The following is a 17423-nucleotide window of genomic DNA, read 5'->3' as shown; positions in this document are numbered from 1 at the left end:
CCCCACCAACTCAGATGTGTGGGGGGCTGAGGAAGGTTAGGGAGCAGAGCCCCACCCAGGGGCATCGCCTCCAGGGTGGGCAGGTCCTGGGAAGCCCCGGTTGGAGCTGCCCGAGAAGAGCACAGCTGAAGCCTCAGTGTGCATTCGGGGCTGCAGGACTAACGTTCGCACCTTGGCTTCTGTCACCACTACCCATTGCCTCTCAAATTCGATGCAAACTTCAGCTGAGCTTCTTTGGCTCCAGTGTTCCCTTGTTCAATGGCTCTCCACCTATGCTAGACTGAGATCTCGTTTCCCCGCCCCTGAAAGGCCCTCGATGTCTCCGACTGTCCAAATTCCACCTGCCCATCTTTTATGGAAGGGGTCTCAAATGGTACTTCCTTTTGTTCTGGGTGGGAAAATAATAGGGTTTAGACTCGAACAGATTCAGGTTTATGGTCAGGTTTCATATTGTCCCGGGGACTTAACATAGGGCAAGTTACTTATATTCCTTGGGCCTCAGTTTCCCCAACTGGGTTCTCCCCTACTTGGAAAGACTGAGATGATCACAGAACACAATGTGAGAAGAGAAGCCGGCACTCTCCTGGCACAGAGGAGGGGCTCCACAGACAGCTGCTCACGCCCATCTCCCAGGACCATGTCCTCTTCTCATTCCCTCCGCGCAAGGCCTTTAGATCCTAGTTCTCTCAGAGCCCTTTCCAGGCCCTGTTATTCTAGTAATTAGATTACTAGTCCTCTCTCCAAACTCCATCCAACTGCAAGCACCTCCTTTTGTTTTTCACCTAACAAATCAACAACATCAAAAATTATGCTCTATGATGAAAAAAGACACATACTCAACCCTCTAGAGTGTGTTGCTGGTGGCAGTGAACATTGTTTTTAAAAAATATTAAAAAAAATTATTTGGAAGTGCATGTTAGGAATCCTCAAAACACAAATTCTTTGACTAAATAATTCCACTTCTTCTTTTTTTTTTGAGACAGAGTCTTGCTCTGTCACCCAGGCTGGAGTGCAGTGGCATGATCTCAGTTCACTGCAACCTCCGCTACCCAGGTTCAAGCAATTCTCCTGCCTCAGCCTCCCGAGTAGCTGAGATTACAGGCGTCTACCACCATGCCCAGCTAATTTTTGTATTTTTAGTAGAGACGGGTTTTGCCTTGTTGGCCAGGCTGGTTTTGAACTCCTGAACCCAGATGATCTGCCCGCCTCAGCCTCCCAAAGTGCTGGGATTACATGCATGAGCCACCACGCCCAGCCAATAATTCTACTTCTTAATATCTACCCTGATAATAATCTGAAATACAGAAAAAGAAGAGATATATACAGTATAAATAAATATTTGATATTTCAATATAGAAAAGTTATAAAACATTTGCATAAGAAGTCCCTCACAACATAATTTAAAATAGCAAAATATTAAAGTTTAAATATCTCACAGGACTATATCATTTCATCTGATTACAGTTTAGATACTAACATCCAGAGTAGAGTTTTAATAAAGTATCATGTAACTATTTATAACAGCACTTCAGACATTCATTACAACCTGCAGAGAGACAGCCTGTGCTAGTATATCAAGTAATACCTGTGTGAAAATGCTAAGATAAAAGCTGGAAAGGAAACTCCAAACTCCTTGTTACTGTATGTAAGAATGCTTTGTGATCTCTGTGTCACTTCACATTGTGTATTTCAATGTAACTGTACTTTTTTATATAACTGAGCTCAATTATTCTGGCATAACATTGACCTTAGAGTTCATGGTATGGGTGGCCACCAACGATTTTTTTCTATGAGAGTTTACTGCCTTATCCTTGATCTACAGTACCATGAGGCTCTGCTGTTTGTGCTAGGTGGAAACATCCCGGAATCACAGAAAAGGACAGAAGCTACTGCATGATAGCACAAAGATAGATTACACTGACTGCACAGATTACACCTTTCTATATTTGGAGGGGTCAGTACCCATCTCTTCATTTACTTGACCACAGGGCCCCTTCTCCTCTCTTAGGATATTTCATTTCCAGTGAGCACTTTTCTTCCACGATGCCTCCTTCTCCTTTGGAGATAGCGTGCAAGTTTCTCTCTCTACTTGGTTGCATTGTGAACAGTAATTAGGAACTTACTTGAGTTCAAGGGTGGCATTTTGGTGCAACTGTGTGAAGTCTCTTATCTGCATGATTTCTAGCAAAGATGTACCATTCTGTTGCATGTTCTGAAGAGTAGAATTGGGTAGTAGGAAATCTTCATCCAAAGTCTGATTTAAAGTTGTCTTTTCCATAATTTCTATGGAGAAAATTCATCAATTATTTAATAAGGCTCTCAAAAGTGGCTAGTACCAAGTGAAAAACTTAGAAACTTCTCTGCTGAGGACTGCTCTGTTACCTAAGCTGAGTTGGACCTCCATGTCAGGCCAGGCCACCTGGCATATCCCAGTGTACTCTGCACATCCCCTAACTAAACATTCATGAACTTGGGATTACTGGTCTATTTCAAAGTCTTCTCATGCACCAATAAACTCCCTAAAGGCAAGGACATGGTGTCAACCTCAGCATTTCCTTGTACCTGGCAGAGACATCTGCACATGAAAAATAAATGTTCTCAATAAATATTTACTACATAAATAAACCACCAATGCTTGATCCTACTTTTTTTATTAAGCATACTTTGTTCTAATAATTTCCTTACCTTTTGCCCTATAAAGTCTGATTTTTATTGGATTCTGTACTTTTTAAGCCCTTATACTATAATACAAAAAGAAGAGCGATCATATGTTTCTGGTAGCCAGAAAACTGAAAATAGCATGCTAAAAGCCACAGCACACCCAACTGAGAAGTGATTAAATTATTCTAATATGATGGCTATACTTGGTACCTAACTGAAGTCCCAAATCCTGTCAGCTCCTATTCTGGGCAAATGGATGGAGAGCTACCATACTAACTTTACCATAACAGGGCTTGAGAATTAGGATCTAAGTTTTAGGCATAATGCAGAAAATAAAAAGAGAAATATGCATTTTTTTAAAGCTAAAACTCTCAGTCAAAGACTAAAGTTTGCACATCTCAGGATCCCCAAACTATTCCAGCCCCTCTGGTTCCGGAAACCCGATGCAAGAGATATACATCCATTCATATGTTTAATAAAGCAATGGTGACTTCTTACTAGATAAGCACAGATACTTCAAACTAGACACTGCCCACACTACCTGTGATGCTCATCTGCAGCCTCTCAATGGCTATGGCCAGGTCTTGACTCTCCTTGAAGATTCTCTCAGTTGCCCTATTCACCTTTTGGGTACTCGCTAACATTCTAGTGAGCTGGTGGAAAAATAAAGTCTCAGGTTAGTTTGACTTTAAGTAATTAGTTTGACTTTAAACAATACGCAAGTTGTAATATTCCACTGTTGCCGCTTATAAGCAACAACATATATTCCAGAATATAGAGTAAAGATTAGCATTATCATGCAAGCTGAGCTTAATATTTTGGGGTTAGAAATGGACTAAGTAGTTAATGAAATAATTTACAACTCACTCAGCATAAGAAAAGATGGGTATGTTTTTAAAAGCAGGCTAATTGTGTATTAAACTACAGATTCTCCTAGTGGCTATACTGTGAGGGCCCTCGATTCACTTTAAAACCCAAATATACAGAATATAGAAAGTAAACCTTACTGATTTGTATGGCCTATGAGATGTTAGTCTCTAGGAGTTAAGAACACGGAGTCAGGCAAGCTGATTTTAGACCTGATTCTGCCAGGCTGTGGACAGGCCCAGACATCTCCAAGCATTGTCCGTAACACTTGGGAAACAGCAACGCTTACCTCCCAGGGCTGCTACGAGAACTACACAAGACAAAAGCCAGGAAGTCAGCAGCCCAGAGGCTGACACTTAGCTGTCCTCAGCTGTTATTTCTACTGGGATTTTTACTCTTTGTTAAAGGAAAGGTTGTTTGTAATTTCCAAGAATGTAGAGTAACCCAGTCTGAGTTTGGTGTTTTCTAGTCAAGACCAAAGAGAATCTTCTTTAACGGATACAGAGAATTTATTTTAATCAGCTTATTTCCAACCAAATGTTTGCTTGATGAGGTACTTAAACCCAAACTTAAACCCTTCAACTCTTTCCAAAACATCGTTAATTCTAAATTAACAGGAGCCAAACTATACTTCCTAGGGTGATGTTTGTGTATGTGTGCATGTGTTGATGGAGATTAGACATCCATACGTATAGATACACCATCACAGTACAGACACACACACACACACACACATACAAAATTCATAAATGAAAAAACAGTAAATTTGACAATAATCCTTCCTCACCATCTGCAGAAGGGGAGATTCTTTTTTAGGTCACTAAATGCCATTCCTCTGGCACAGGCTAAACAGAATAAATAATTCCCTGATGACAGAAAAACAAGCTCACTTGCCATTCAGGGCCCTAAAATCAGAACCACCCCAGCCTGAAGCCTGAAGTTTGCACAGACGCCTCATCATGAGGTCTGTGCCCTCCCTGCTCCACCCAGCAAGCTGCAGAGAGCATTACTGATGTTCAGTCCGTGCTTTTGGGCTCACCGTGTACTTCGTTACTGAATGAATTTAGGAGAAGGAAGAAACCTCAGCAATCTTTTCATCCCCGCCCCACCTTTGTTTCAGAGGAGAAAATGAAAGTCAGAGCCAAGAGACTGCCCAACTCTGTCCTCAGCAGAGATGACAACAGACATTAAGTCGGGAGCCTTTTCCCACTAAACCACAGAAACTGGCAGGGTCAAAACCAATTTGATGATTAAGTACCTGGAGCACAGCTCGTGGGAGGAAGAGGCTGGCATGATCTAATCAGAACCTTCCAGACAGCCCCAAGGCAACTGCTCAGGAGGGCTGATGGGAGGGACCAGGAGGAAGGTTGGTTGGTTATGGAAAGAATTTACCTTCTTTTGCAGGTTGTCCGTTTCTTCTGCAACACCTTCAAGCTTAATTTTTCCCAGGTCCTTTTGCATATTTTCTTTTAATAAAGATTCCTAGGAAGAATGGAGGAAACAAATTACAATGCTTCGAAGTAAAATGTTCTGATTCTTAACTAAGAAGCACTTGCATTTCTTTTTTGTTCACAGAAAGAAATTCTTCTTTCCTTGGAACTGTCATTTAAAAAAAAAATGGATCACATTTACTTAGGTTTCGACTATAGCGACATGATTCTACACTGCCATCCTTTGCATTATATTTCTGATATAGATATAAATTTAAAATCTGTTGTGTTCAGCAGAATCTGATACTGCTGCAATTCTCAGATAAAAGTCTGGCTTTATCTCAATAGCAGAGTCAAACAAATTTAACTATAATTGCAACACCTAAGAAAAAAATGCCTTTTAGGCTAAACTACAAAAGAATTCAATAAAGAAAGACTTTATAAATACTAAAAATAAAGAAAAATAAAGTGCTTAATTTATGCCAACAGCCTTCTAATTTCTTGTATAATTTTATTTAAACCTTAAAACTTGATGAATACTTTACATAAACACAAAAAGTTATTTAAAGAAAACGGACAAGTGGTTTATTTAGAGCAAATCATTCAAAATGAGTTAAAATTTAAATCAAATATTTGTCTTATTTGATATATATAAAATAGTTATATCCCTGGGACCAAGACTGGCAGATAATATACTGATCGTGTATATAGTGATTGGAAAAAAAAGTTAAATATTCTTTTTTTTATAGAGGTAAAAGCTCTCATTTTTCAAAAACACTTTGTGACGTTTGAGGAAAGTATAACATAAAAACATCTCTTAGAGGTCCCTAATCTTTCTTAACTACCATTATAGAGAAAAGACCACTGCAAATCAAGATGGATTCAAGAACCAGCCCCATCCCAGCGCACACATAAACACACGCACACACCTAAGGAAGTGCTAAGTTTGAGGAAAACTCTTATCTAAGAAAAGGCATTTAGGAATGGCCATCCCTTTTATTGCTACCTGGCGCACCGCATAGATTATGTCAAATTCTAACGCATATATAAAGCAAAATTTAAGAATCACATTGTTTTCCAATTAGAATTAAAAGTAGGTCGGGCGTGGTAGCTCATGCCTATAATCCCAGAAATTTGAGAGGTCAAGGTGGGAGGTTCTCTTGAGCTTAGGAGTTCAAAACCAGCCTGCACAACACAGTGAGAGCTCATCTCTATTAAAAATAAAAATAAAAGAACTAGCCAGGCATGGTGGTGTGTGCCTGCAGTCTCAGCTACTTGGGAGGCTAAGGCAGGAGGATCCCTTGAGCTATGGAGGTTAAGGCTGCAGTGGGCCATGACTGCGCCACTGCATGCCAACCTGGGTGACTGAGGGAGACCCCGTCTCAAAAAAATAATAAAATAAATAAATAAAAGAATAATAATAAATAAGTGCTATAGTAGGATGCTGTCTACTAAGTTAATTTCTTAACTCCTCATCCTTTTTTGACCCAGGCCCTGTTGATGAAAACATAAAACTATGATTTACTGCCAGATATTTAATGTAGTCTTCCAGGGAGGAGAGTTTTTGTGCCCTGCAACTTTAGTGAAGTGAAGAATAATACACTTAAAAAATAATATACCTTAAAGAAGATACTGTTCAGATTTATTTTCTGCTTTTCTTCTCTTTTTCTTTTTCTTTTTTTTTTTTTTTTGAGATGGAGTCTTGCTCTGTCGCCAGGCTGGAGTGCAGTGGTGTGATCTCGGCTCACTGCAACCTCCACCTCCCAGGTTCAAGCAATTCTCCTGCCTCAGCCTCCCAGGTAGCTGGGACTACAGGCACGTGCCACCACATCCAGCTAATTTTTGTATTTTTGGTAGAGATGGGGTTTCACCACGTCGGCCAGGATGGTCTCGATCTCTTGACCTCGTGATCCGCCCACCTTGGCCCCCCAAAGTGCTGGGATGCTAGGATTACAGATGTGAGCCACCGCGCCTGGCCTATTTTCTGCTTTTCTAATAGGGCAGCTGTTTGCAAATACCCAAAGTTGTCTTACAGAAGAGCAAGTGGACTTGGTCTTATCCCAAAAGGCAGAATGAGGGCCACAGAGGGCAGCATTGATGAGGAGTCCTCCAGAGAGCACTGAAACAATGAGAGCTGTCCCACCGTGAAACAAGCTAGCGTGTGAGATAAGTAAGTAAGTGCCTGTCACTGGTCACAGTCAAGGAAAGACTGGACACCTGCCCTCAGGGGCTGATGGAAGTTGGGCTCTCACACTGTGGGGAGGACACATGGAATGACTCCCACCATTCCCACTGACTATATCCCTTAATGATACAAGTGTCTGTTCATCTCTGTATTTCCAGTACCTACCTGGAGATATTTAGTTGTATTTTCCAGGTTTGACAAAATTCCATATGGGACAGGGATAATGCCAGTGAGGTTCAGAGAAAGAATGGCATCACCAATCTCATCCAAGTCATTCAGCAGCACACCTACACACTCATCATCACAGGCTACAAGACAAATTTTTAAAAAGGAGAGTTAAAGTTAATGCGATGTGGTCTGCCCATTTTTTCATGGAGTTGCGTAAGCTGTTTTGTGAAAATGACATATGCGGTCAGAGTACACTCCAAGACCCCGTGCACCACATCTGATCTCGTTCTCACTCCAACTGTGCCATGGGTGGCACGGCAGGAAGTGCTAGGCCCCTATTCAATGATGACGCCAAGACTCAGATCAGATAAGTAACTTCCGAGAGGTCACACAGAAAGAAACAGCTGAGGCCAAGAGGGGCGCCCGGTAAGCAAAAGGGTCTTTGCTTACTAAGTGATAAGGTGGTAAGAGAGTTGAAACAACTATGAGCAAGCATGAAAAACAGCAGGGGGAAGAGGGCTGAACACACGCTGACGAAAAGAACTTTATTGACTGTAATGAAAGGCGAGGAAGGCAAGCCAGGGAAGCAAAGGCAAGGAAGTAAGGCAGAACTGGAGAACAGATGCACCTAAAGACAGGCAGGGAGTTATGGCACACATTTCATTCTTCTGCCCCCATCTTTATGCTGCCTGGCTCATCTTTAACTAGGACCCACTGCACTGAATCCCAGTATTCCCTTCCACAGCCTGCTCTGTCACCTCCTCAGGCAGTTTGCAAATGCATCTTTCGCAAGTACAAGTGAAGGACACTGGAGAGAATAGTGGGGGTGTGTGTGCTTATAACCCACACAAAAGTCAAAGCAAAAAAGACCTCCAATGCCATGGTCCTAACAGGCCTCCGTATCTTCCCCATTAACCCCTGAGAAGACATCCCAAGCTGACTATCTCATGCACTTGCTGGTAGAATAAATCAGAACTGGAAAAAAAGTTTACAAAAGCCCACAACAGGCCGGGCATGGTGGTTCATGCCTGTAATCCCAGAATTTTGGGAGGCCAAGGCAGGTGGATTGCCTGAGGTCAGGAGTTCAAGACCAGCCTGGCCAACATGGTGAAACCCTGTCTCTACTAAAAATACAAAAATTGGCCAGGCAAGGTGGTGGACACCTGTGATCCCAGCTACTCGGGAGGCTGAGGCAGAGGAATCACTTGAGTCCAGGAGGCGGAGGTTGCAGTAAGCCGAGATTGTGCTACTGCACTCCAGCCTGGGGGACAGAGCAAGACTCCATTTTTTTGTTTTTGTTTTTTTTTTAAATCCATGATAGTCACGAGTGGAAGCTATCATGAAATTGGGGTAACACAAATGACAACCCCACAAAGCTGTTTCCTCTCCTGCACTAAATCACTCCTGGCTCCACTAAAGGAAATATTAATGCCACTAAACGAGAAAGTTGAAATCACTGTGCTGCTCTGAGTGCCAGAGGAATAAACTGCTATCTTAGAACCTCCTGCCTCAGCTGGAAAACACATGATGAAAGGTTCAGTTCAGCAGATGCAACAGTGATCTATGCTTAGAAAATAAGAAAATGAAAATAAAATAGGATGTTTTTATTCTGCAGACACTTTAGTGTGCCGTCACCACTTCTTTCCCGACACATTTGGGAGGAAAAACCATCTTTACACATTTAGAGGAGAAATACTCACAAACACAATCTGTTTCCATCAGAATGTGCCTCGGTTCACACTCATCGCACCGGAGCCCCGAGGCCCCCAGCCTGCAAACGCACTGCCCAGATGTGCGGTCACAGTCACCGTGGACAGAGCCGTGCGGGTTGCAGTCACACTTCTGGCAACTGCCACCTGGTGATGGAGGGTTCCCATAATAGCCCGAGGAGCACCTACAGAAAGGAAGGGACATAGGTGCAGACAGGATGGTCAATACCAGCTTCTAACTCGCGACAGTAATCATTTCCGCCAAATGAAATGCAAAGCACAGATCCATTCACCTTGGGAAAACTTGTTCTGGAACAGTAATGAGGTCCTATTTCAATCAAGCACATCCAAATTGATAATTGATAATGGCTCCCAGATTACTATAGTAAATATGCCCAATACCTTATAAAAGAAACAGAGTGCCCAGGGATTTCCACATGACAATCCACCCATGTACCTTTCACAATGTTTTCCTTCATAGCCCAGGAGACAGGAGTCACAACGGAAATCGTGGTCACCTTCCAAGACACAAGTGGGACTAAAACTGGAGGAAAAGAATTTCGTTTTGAATTTTCAGATATACAATTTCCATCTTTCCTTAAGGTACTTATTCATTACTCTTAGGATACACCATACTGGTCTCAAAGTTACGTGATTACACATAGCTTTTTAGAGCTTACAATCTACCTGGCAAAAAGAAGGAAAATAAAAGTAATCAGTAAGTGCACACACATCTTGTATCCAAAAGACATTCATAAGACCCTGTCCAGGGACAATCATGTGAATGTTAAGTGGAAGAAGACTGACCTTAGGGATTATCACTAATTGGCCACCCAACAAGAGAGTGTCCCAAGGAAAAAGGGTCTTTGCTTACTAAGTGATAAGGTGGTAAGAGAGCTGAAACAACTATGAGCAAGCATGAAAAACAGCAGAGGGAAGATGGCTGAACACACGCTGACGAAAAGAACTTTATTGACTGTAATGAAAGGCGAGGAAGGCAAGCCAGGGAAGCAAAGGCAAGGAAATAGGGCAGAACTGGAGAACTGATGCACCTAAAGGCAGGCAGGGAGTTATGTGGTAGGCTGCCATAAGCAAAATGACAGACCCTCTCAAAGTTTAATCATTGACTGGGATTTGATCTCCTCATTCATGGATTTCTGCTTTTGTTTTACTCCTTTTTCTCAACATCCTCTACCCTCTGCCTTCACGTTTTAAATTACCAATGTGCCACCTAGAGGCTGAGCTGGGTGCATGCAAACTACTGGAGACAACAATAAAAAACAAAACCAGTTAGAGCCAAGTCTGGTTCCTTTTCGTTAGCAAGATGAAGTTTCCAGCGTCAGTTATCAGCCCCATACCACTTCCAACTCTTTTTCCTCCTTAAAATAGTAAAGGGATAGACTTCAGTGGAAACAAAATATGTAGAAAATAAAGCATGTGTTTTAGGGCATCTGAGATTCAGAGCACACAAGAATGTTCACATCCTGACAATCTCTTCCTGATAGCACAAACTTTAATTTATTAATGCGGACTTTGGGGATGTTTATAACCTTTTTATGATTGAAGAAGTAAAATATTCAAACAGCACAGAAACGTGCAAAGTAGTAGGGTAGAATGTCCTTCCCAATACTTCTCTGGGCACATATAGCCACCTATAATATGGGTATGAATAGACATGTGGATATGAATTTTTTCCAAAATGGCATCACACTCCATATTCAATTACATACTTCAATTGGCCATTTCTCCAATTCTGTGCCTACAGATATACCTTATTCTTTTCTCCGTGTTTGTAAAATATTTCACTCTAGGAATGTAACACAATGTATATAATCAATTCCCCGTAAGTAGATATTTCCGTTTTCCCCCTATTCCCCATGAGTAAAAGCAATGCAAAAACACATCCATCTTTACACACACATGCAAGTATTTCTATAGCACAGACTACAGAAGTGGAATTGACAAGTCAAAATTTATATATATACATTTAATATAAAAAATAAGCACTAGTAACAACAAATTTTAGGATGCTTCATAGCTTGCAAGGAAAGTGTACATAGTGCCTCTCATTTGGTACTCACCATCAGGCATCATTTACTTGGAGGCAATAAAAAACAGAAGATTCAGACAAATATTAAAAGGAATACTTCATTGCAGTATACCAAAAGTTAACATTTGATCTTTATATGTTCAATACCTTGCCAAATATTCTAAGCAATAATAAAATATTATTGATGAGTTATAATTTTCATTTGAACCAAAGAGGATTCTTTGATATTCTAATTCCCACTTAAAATTTCTGGTTCCCTTTTGCATTCAGATAATTCTGTACAAGCATCATAAGTACAAGGTAGAAACTAGTCCCAATTTTATCACCATGTGGTATTTCAGCACTTAGGCACCAGCTTATATAAACTCTAACCCCATTCCCTTAAATGGTAATTGGGTTCTTTTGTATCATTATCAATAAAATTAATAATAATTTATCTCCACGCAGATTGGATACATATGCTGTGGGCTAAAATGAGTCTTAAAAAACAAAACCTAAAAGTCCTTTCTTTAATTGCTTCCATCCAAACATCCAATACCAAAACAGATACTTTGCTTTTGAAAAGATTCTCTTCCAATGCTTTTGAGAATGAACACCTTTTCTTAAAATTAGCCTTTTGCAACCAATGGAGAATATTCATTAACAACAGACCACTCAGAGACCCTTGAAAATGAGGCTGAACTGGAAGCAGCCCTGGGCAGCCCAGCATGCCAGCTGCACCTGTGGGGACTCACCTGGCAGGAGGGCTGTGAGGACAGGCACACAGAGCACAGTCACTTGCTGAGCCAGTCACCTTCCCGTAGTAGCCAGAAGTACACACATCACAATGGTCACCTGCTGTGTTATCGCCACAGTTCTGGGAGCCCACATTTAAAGGAAGGGGGAAAAAATGGGAAATTGTTAGAAATCATTCTTATCTGGTAATAGCTAAGCACTGCCATGTTTTATGTCAGCTAGCTTTTAAAAATATTCTTCAGGAAAGGGGAGCATTTTCCTCCATATTCTTAAAATCCTGAAAACATTTCCCGCTCTGTGGCTTTCATTCATCCTAAGGCTGCATTTATCCAATACAGCCAAGAAATTACTAGTACATTCTTCTTAAGGAAAATAGACACAGGAGCCCTAAAAGCAGTTTGCAGAACCTTAAAACATAGATTTAAAATATTTAGTGCCCCAAAAAACAATTTGAAGCACCAGTTTTGCACACAGGCAGGGTTCAACAACCACATGTAAGGAGTTGAAGAATGGATAGATGATTTAGGAAATAGACAATGAGGGAAGAAAACTCATGGTTTTAGAGCACCACTGATAGATTACTGCAACCCACAACTAACTTCCAGTTAATTTTTTTCTTTTTTTTTTTTTTAGAGACGAGGTCTCCCTGTGTTGCCCAGGCTGGAGTGCAGTGGTGCAATCATAGCTCACTGTAGCTTTGACCTCCCAGGCTCAAGTGATTCTCCTGCCTCAGCCTCTCGAGTAGCTGGGACCAGAGGCACACGCCACCATGTTTGTCTAACTTCTAACTTTTTTGTACAGATAGGGGGTCTTGCTATGTTGCCCAGGCTGATCTCAAACTCCTGGCCTCAGGTGATCCTCCTGCCTCAGCCTCCTAAGTAGCTGGGACGACATGCATGAGCCACCCCATGTGGCATTTCCAGTTAAATTTTATATCATCCTTTGGACCTACGGTCTTGCTATTAAAAAAGGTACACTTATTTTGTTTTCTGGTTTTTTTTGAGATGGAGTCTCGCTCTGTCACCCAGGCTGGAGTGCAGAGGCATGATCTCGGCTCACTGTGAGCTCCACCTCCCGGGTTCACGCCATTCTCCTGCCTCAGCCTCCCGAGTAGCCGGGACTACAGGTGCCCACCACCACACCCGGCTAATTTATTTTTATTTTTATTTTTAGTAGAGACAGGATTTCACCGTGTTAGCCAGGATGGTCTCGATTTCCTGACCTTGTGATCTGCCCGCCTCGGCCTCCAAAGTGCTGGGATTACAGGTGTGAGGCACCGTGCCCGGCCAAAAAGGTATACATTTTTAAAGCTAAAAGAACAAGCAGTTCTTGCCATCTGATTCCAATTTGAAATTGGCATTTGCTCAATTCATCTCTATTTACTCAGCCACTGGGCACAAGATTCCATGTCTGATGCAGCTGAATAGGTTTCCAGGATCAGTGAGGAACCCCTGAGCAAACTCCCAGGCTGACTCACACTTTTATCCTTGGCAGTGAGAGGTGATACAGAAAGACATCTTGTTACATGTTAAAAAAGACTATTTTAAGTTCATTTAAATGTTTTTAAAATTCTAGTATTTTTCATTTTAAAGTTCTATTCCTATTTTTTTCCCTGATGAGGATAAATTTTACTGGGATCTACCTGACCTCTCAAACTCATCTCTCTGTAGAAGTAAAATTTGTAATCTCTCTCTTGAAAAGTAAATGTGTTAATGGCATGGCCTAAACCTGACAAGGAATAAATATTAGATGATGAGAGAGAATTGAAGATTTTCAGGTTTTCCATGGCTAACACCAACTCCCCCTGACTTACGACAGACTGTGGGTTCCCTAGAGAAGCAAAGACAAGCTGCCCCAAGAGTGGCAGGGAAACAAGGACCCCCTAATGAGAACCAAAGTGTGGGCTGAATTAGTTGCTATGGGAAATGCACAGAGAATGCCTGCCAATATTTCACTGATGTAAAAAGGTTCAGACGTATCTCCCAGAAGGCGGTGGTAGGGAGTGGGTAACCAGGAAGAGGAGCTCCCAAGCTACCGCCCTTGTCCTCAGTCTCCCCAGCCCCTTCCACGTCATACTTCCAATCAATCACTTTTTTTTTTGAGGTGGAGTTTCGCTCTTGTTGCCCAGGCTGGAGTGTAATGGGGCGATCTCGGCTCACCGCAACCTCTGCCTCCCGGGTTCAAGTGATTCTTCTGCCCCAGCCTCCCGAGTAGCTGGGATTACATGCATGAGCCACCACGCCTGGCTAATTTTGTATTTTTAGTAGAGATGGGGTTTCTCCATGTTGGTCAGGCTGGTCTCAAACTCCCGGCCCCAGGTGATCCGCCCACCTTGGCCTCCCAAAGTGTTGGTACTACAGGCGTGAGCCACCGCGCCCGGCCCCAATCATTTTTATGATAACACCAAATGCTCAGTGACCTGAACATCCTATATACTAATGACAAAATCAGATCCAAAAAGTTCTTCATATCTACCTGTACAATAAGCACAGGGGGAGTGCTTAGGAGATTATGTTGAAGGGAAATGAACTGCACTAAACCACAAAAGGATTCAAAAAACTGAGGATGGAAGGGAAGGTCCTGAGCTCAAAGAGCAAGGAAGAAGGGACTGAGGCGCTATATTGATGGGAAGAGTTCAAGGGTCTTGTGTCTAGTCAATGCCGTGAGGCAGCAGTGACAGGGCGGGTATGACTACCCTGTCCAGGCTGTGCCATGGAGACACAGCACCTCGAGTTAAGGAGGGAAGCTCCCACTGACTCCGGGAGCAAAGGCGTTAGGCTCAGGGCAGGATACCGAAGACAGACAGTGACATGCACACCACAGGCTGGTGAATGGACCCACGACCACTCCATCTGGCCTCCAGGCATGTGAGGGTACGTGACTTGGAGGGCTGAAGATTCAGGGCCTTTGGACATGGGAAAGAGGGATTTGATCAAGTAGTTTCCCAAGGTATCTGTTAAGATCCCATCACTTTTCATGAATAATCTGAACTCATGGTTTATCTCAACAGCTCCAAAGAATAAAATTGCACCAACAGATGCATGGTCAGGGGCACTGGCTTAGAAAGAATCAGAGCTGCCCAAAGATGAGCAGAGCTGTTTTGAGAGCGAGCGCCCCATTGTTGCAGGTGTGTAAAATGTACACTAAATTACTGCCTGGCACGGCTGCTATAGTTCAGACTTAATATCTGAAGGGACAGCCGGGCGTGATGGCTCATGCCTGTAATCCCAGCACCTTGGGAGGCCAAGGCAGGTGGATCATTGGAGGTCAGGAGTTCGAAACCAGCCTGGCCAACATGGTGAAACCCTGTCTCTACTAAAAATACAAAAATTAGCTGGGTATGGTGGCAGGCGCCTGTAATCTCAGCTACTCAGGAGGCTGAGCAGGAGAATTGCTTGAAGCCAAGAGGCAGATGTTGCAGTGAGCTGACTGCACCATTGTACTCCATCCAGCCTGGGTGACACAGCAAGCCTCCATCTTGAAAATAATAATAATAATAATAAAATCTGAAGGGACTCTGACAAGAATAGAAGGACCACTGCAACCCTGAAATCCCATCCTCCAAGCCCAGACACCATTTTTTGTTTATAATGGGTTTCAGTGACAGGAATTGTCAAAAAGAGGGAAAACCAGAATCAAAATGTGGCGGGAGGCAGGTTGGGAGCCTGCAGTCCTAATTCCTCTGTTTTGGCTCCAGTGTTTCCTTGTGATTGGGCCACACCCAGGATCTCCAAGGCTTTGGGTGTGTCCTTGGTGGGCAGCTCATTTCCCTTCAATGCATTATTTTACCCAAGGCGAGTTAATCTTGGAACAATTAGTAATCAATGTTTCCACCTGAGTGACTGTAAAGCATGAGCTTTCAGGAGTAGGAAATGAATATCACATTATTTTGTTATCTGCCTCATTGGCTTAAGCTAAATCATGGACACAGGAATTTGTCCTCGGTCAGGGCTGCGAGGCTTCTGTCTGGGCCGCTTAGTCGTTTACAGTGGTCAGAGCTCTCCATGTGTCCCCGAGACCAATCTTGGCCTAAGAGAAGGTGGCTGAGAAGCAAACACACACTAACATGTGAATAATGTGCTGTTATCATCCCCTAGAGAATATGCATTTTTTAAAAAAATGCAAGGAGAGGGCAATACTTTACACAGAGAAATACATTTTCGACACTGGCATTAACTTATTTTAAAATTCCCACGTGAGCCCCCAAACTTCATCGTATACAGTTCTCATCTATTTTCACTACAGCAACCAGTACTGCAATTAAAAACAAGGCATGCAACTACAGTCATGCATCACTTAAAGATGGGGATACTGCCTGAGAAATGCATCCCTAGCTGATTTTGTCACAGTGTGAACGTCATACAGTGCACTTATACAAACCTAGATGGCACAGCCTACTACACGCCTAGGCCATATGGTAGAGCCTATTGCTCCTGGGCCACAAACCTGTCCAGCATGTTACCATACTGAATACTGTAGGCAATTGCAACACAATAGGAAATATTTGTGCATCTAACTATATCTAACATAGAAAAGGTACAGTAAAAACACAGTATTATAGTCTTATCAGACCACTGTCCTATATGTGATCTGTTGTTGAAGAAAACGTCATTATTTGGTGCATGACTATAATTCCCAAATTGATGCCCACAGATAAATTCATCAAGAAAGGAAAATTTATAAAAGAATTTCCACTGATAAGGGCAGAACCACTAAGCTATGCCGTCCTCAAGGAAATAGGTTTATATTTTATATTTAGCTAAATTTAACCCCTCACTAAACCAAGGCACGGCTATGACTTAGACCAGAAATCTGACACTCAGCATCCACTTTACTTCTAAACTCAGGCAAGCACCCCCACAAACCAGCATACCAGACACTTCCCGGTGTTGGGGTCACAGGTGTCACTGTGGTTGTTGCAACTGCAGGGCACACAAGGAGCAACCAGAGGGCGTGGTCCCCTGTCACTCCCTGCTGGGAGCTTCCCTCTGTGGTACCCAGGGGCACAGTCCTGAGGGGATGCAAAAGGGAGGACAAAAATGTCTGATTAATGAGTGAAGGACTTGAATAGACACTTCTCCAAAGGAGACATACAAATGGCCAACAGGTATATGAAAAGAAGTTCAACATCTCTATCAGAGAAATGCAAATGAAAAAACACAAGGTGATGCCACCGCACACCTGTTAGGGTATCAACTATCAAAAAAAAAAAAAACTAACAAGTATTGGTGAGAAACTGGACCTTGTATACTGCTGGTGAGAATGGAAAATGGCACAGTAAAAACCAGTAGCTATACCATTTCCATCCCTCCAAAGATGGAAAATACAAGTACCATATGATTCTGCAAGTCCACTTTTGGGTACATATCCAAAAGAACTGGAAGCAGAATCTCAAAGAGATATTTGAACCCCTATGTCCATAGCAGCATTATTCACAATAGCCAAGATGGGGAAGCCACCCAAGTTTATTCACTGACAGATTAACGAATAAGCAAAATGTGGCATGTATGTACAATGGAATATTATTCAGCCTTAAAAAGGAGGGAAATTCTGACACATGCTACAACATGGATGAGCCTTGAGGACATTATGCTAAGTGAAACAAGCCATTCGCAAAA

General features: G+C 42.3%; 1 protein-coding gene across 4 annotated transcripts in view; it reads right to left on the bottom strand.

Moving 5' to 3' along the window:
* The window catches only part of LAMA1 (laminin subunit alpha 1), a 175711-nt gene that overhangs the window by 49986 nt on the left and 108302 nt on the right, over positions 1 to 17423 (bottom strand). For all 4 annotated transcript variants that reach the window (XR_010152023.1, XM_009433670.5, XM_001141549.7 and 1 more), the window contains exons 29-36: positions 16679 to 16816; positions 11805 to 11926; positions 9478 to 9564; positions 9012 to 9205; positions 7309 to 7451; positions 4921 to 5010; positions 3203 to 3314; positions 2124 to 2283 (exon numbers count right to left, since the gene is read on the bottom strand). Coding sequence is in view for 3 of the 4 variants with exons in the window: in XM_009433670.5 (XP_009431945.4) it covers positions 2124 to 2283; positions 3203 to 3314; positions 4921 to 5010; positions 7309 to 7451; positions 9012 to 9205; positions 9478 to 9564; positions 11805 to 11926; positions 16679 to 16816 (1046 nt within the window). In the remaining variant the exon portion in view is untranslated. The remainder of the gene's footprint in view (positions 1 to 2123; positions 2284 to 3202; positions 3315 to 4920; positions 5011 to 7308; positions 7452 to 9011; positions 9206 to 9477; positions 9565 to 11804; positions 11927 to 16678; positions 16817 to 17423) is intronic.

This window comes from Pan troglodytes, chromosome 17 (assembly GCF_028858775.2).
Source record: "Pan troglodytes isolate AG18354 chromosome 17, NHGRI_mPanTro3-v2.0_pri, whole genome shotgun sequence".
Classification (NCBI taxonomy): Eukaryota; Metazoa; Chordata; class Mammalia; order Primates; family Hominidae; genus Pan; species Pan troglodytes.
This window is presented reverse-complemented; position numbering and strand designations above follow the sequence as displayed.